This window comes from Elephantulus edwardii, unplaced genomic scaffold (genome assembly GCF_000299155.1).
Source record: "Elephantulus edwardii isolate Elephantulus edwardi_28Jun2011 unplaced genomic scaffold, EleEdw1.0 scaffold00061, whole genome shotgun sequence".
Taxonomy (NCBI): domain Eukaryota; kingdom Metazoa; phylum Chordata; class Mammalia; order Macroscelidea; family Macroscelididae; genus Elephantulus; species Elephantulus edwardii.
This window is the reverse complement of record NW_006399811.1, coordinates 8587665-8589341: the sequence shown is the minus strand read 5'-3', so window position 1 is coordinate 8589341 and position 1677 is coordinate 8587665. Positions and strand designations below refer to the sequence as shown.

At 38.0% G+C, this 1677-nt stretch overlaps 1 protein-coding gene across 1 annotated transcript in view; it reads right to left on the bottom strand.

Moving 5' to 3' along the window:
- SOAT1 (sterol O-acyltransferase 1) overlaps positions 1 to 1677 on the bottom strand; it is a 77954-nt gene that overhangs the window by 28009 nt on the left and 48268 nt on the right. The window contains exon 3 of the mRNA XM_006887729.1: positions 907 to 1058. Coding sequence (XP_006887791.1) covers positions 907 to 1058 — 152 coding nt within the window. The remainder of the gene's footprint in view (positions 1 to 906; positions 1059 to 1677) is intronic.

Sequence of the window (1677 nt, the reverse complement as noted above, 5' to 3'; positions counted from 1 at the left end):
TTGAGTTGTGGGTTGGAGAAGCGCACTAAATATCCCATAGATGGCCAGGAGAACAAACAGATATGCCTTGGAGAGGGTGCTGTCAGAGTGCTCTTTGGATGCAAGAATGATGAGGCTTTGCCTCATCTACTTTGGGCATGTTGCTAGAAGGTCCAACTCCTTGGAGAAGGACATGATGCTGGGAAGGGTGGAGGATTGGCAAAGGAGAGGACAACCCTAAACCAAGTGAATTGACATGGTGACTGCTGCAATGGGCTCTTGTGTGTCAGTAAATGTGAGGATGGTGCAGGATGGAACAGGGTTCAGATCTTTTGTTCATATGGTTGCTGTAAGTCATACTTGACTCAACGGCACCTAACAACAACAATAATATTGCTCTGGAGGACTTATCAATGAAAAAAATAATTAACACTCATCCTGTACTATGGAACAAGTACTGTAAGCAGCACAACAAAAGGTCTAACAATGATATACTTAAATGCACAGAACTCTTACTAGTCTAAGTTTGGAGCCTAGCTGTCTGACTGAACCCTAAACCGCTCAGTGCCTCAGTTTCCTAATTTGCAATATACAGATAGTTATAGTCCCTATTTCACAGCGTCCCTGGTTTAAATGAGTTACAGCATATAAGAATTTTCATACTAAGTATTCAAAAAGTACTGACTCACTTTTTATGAAGCACCCACTCTTAAATGATGATGTGTGTGCATTTATTAGAAACCACATTTTTAAGTGAAGCAACTGATAGTTCAGATGGCTAACTAATTGGCCCAATGCAACACACAGCCAATAAAACATGGGGCCAGCTAGGGTTCTAGCCAATGCATTCTTACTAAAGAGCCAACCCTCTTAATCGCTGGGCTATACTGGAGGATTATATTAAAAGGAAATAATACACATACTTACTTAGTTCTATAGTTGTTTTTATCTCCTCCAAGCACTGAAAAAGATGTGACTGCACATCCACCATTGTCTAATGTCGTTGATTTTTCAATGAGATTAGTCACGAAATCGTCAAAGTGATTGCCAACTTCCTTCATAAAAAATGTCTTCAATTGCTATAATTTAATACAAATAAATAAACCTTTAGAATAAACCTTTAGAAACAAAAACACATTTGTGGCTCATTGACCAGTTTCTAAAGAATTGCTAAACAGAACTGTATCAAAAGAAAATAGTTCTAAGTAAGTGAATTCACAGGAGTTAAAGCAACAAACTGATTTCAATAACTGATCTGCAGTTTCTGAAATGGCTAATGAAACAGCAACATAGTTGGTTTAACCCTTTTTTATAAAGTTAATACCCTTTAAGCGTGAATTAAGGAAAAGTAATCATCTATTAAGTAAATTTACAAAATGATATATAAAAATCAAAGTACCAGATACTATGAAAATGGAAAATTAATTTTTCTTTATTTGGAAGGAAAATAGTAGGGGGGATCAACTTAAAATGATCTCATATAATGATCTCATATAATTGTTGTTTCTGCTGTTGAGTTGCTTGAGATTCATAGTAACCTTGCTCTATCCTGTGCCAACCTCAACGTCTTCAACACACGCACTCCCATCACCCCAATCACAGAATCGATCCATCTCATCGAGGGTCTTCCTCTCCTGCACCATCTCTCCACTCTCCCAAACATGATGTCCCTCTCCAAGGACCAGTCCCTCCTTGCAA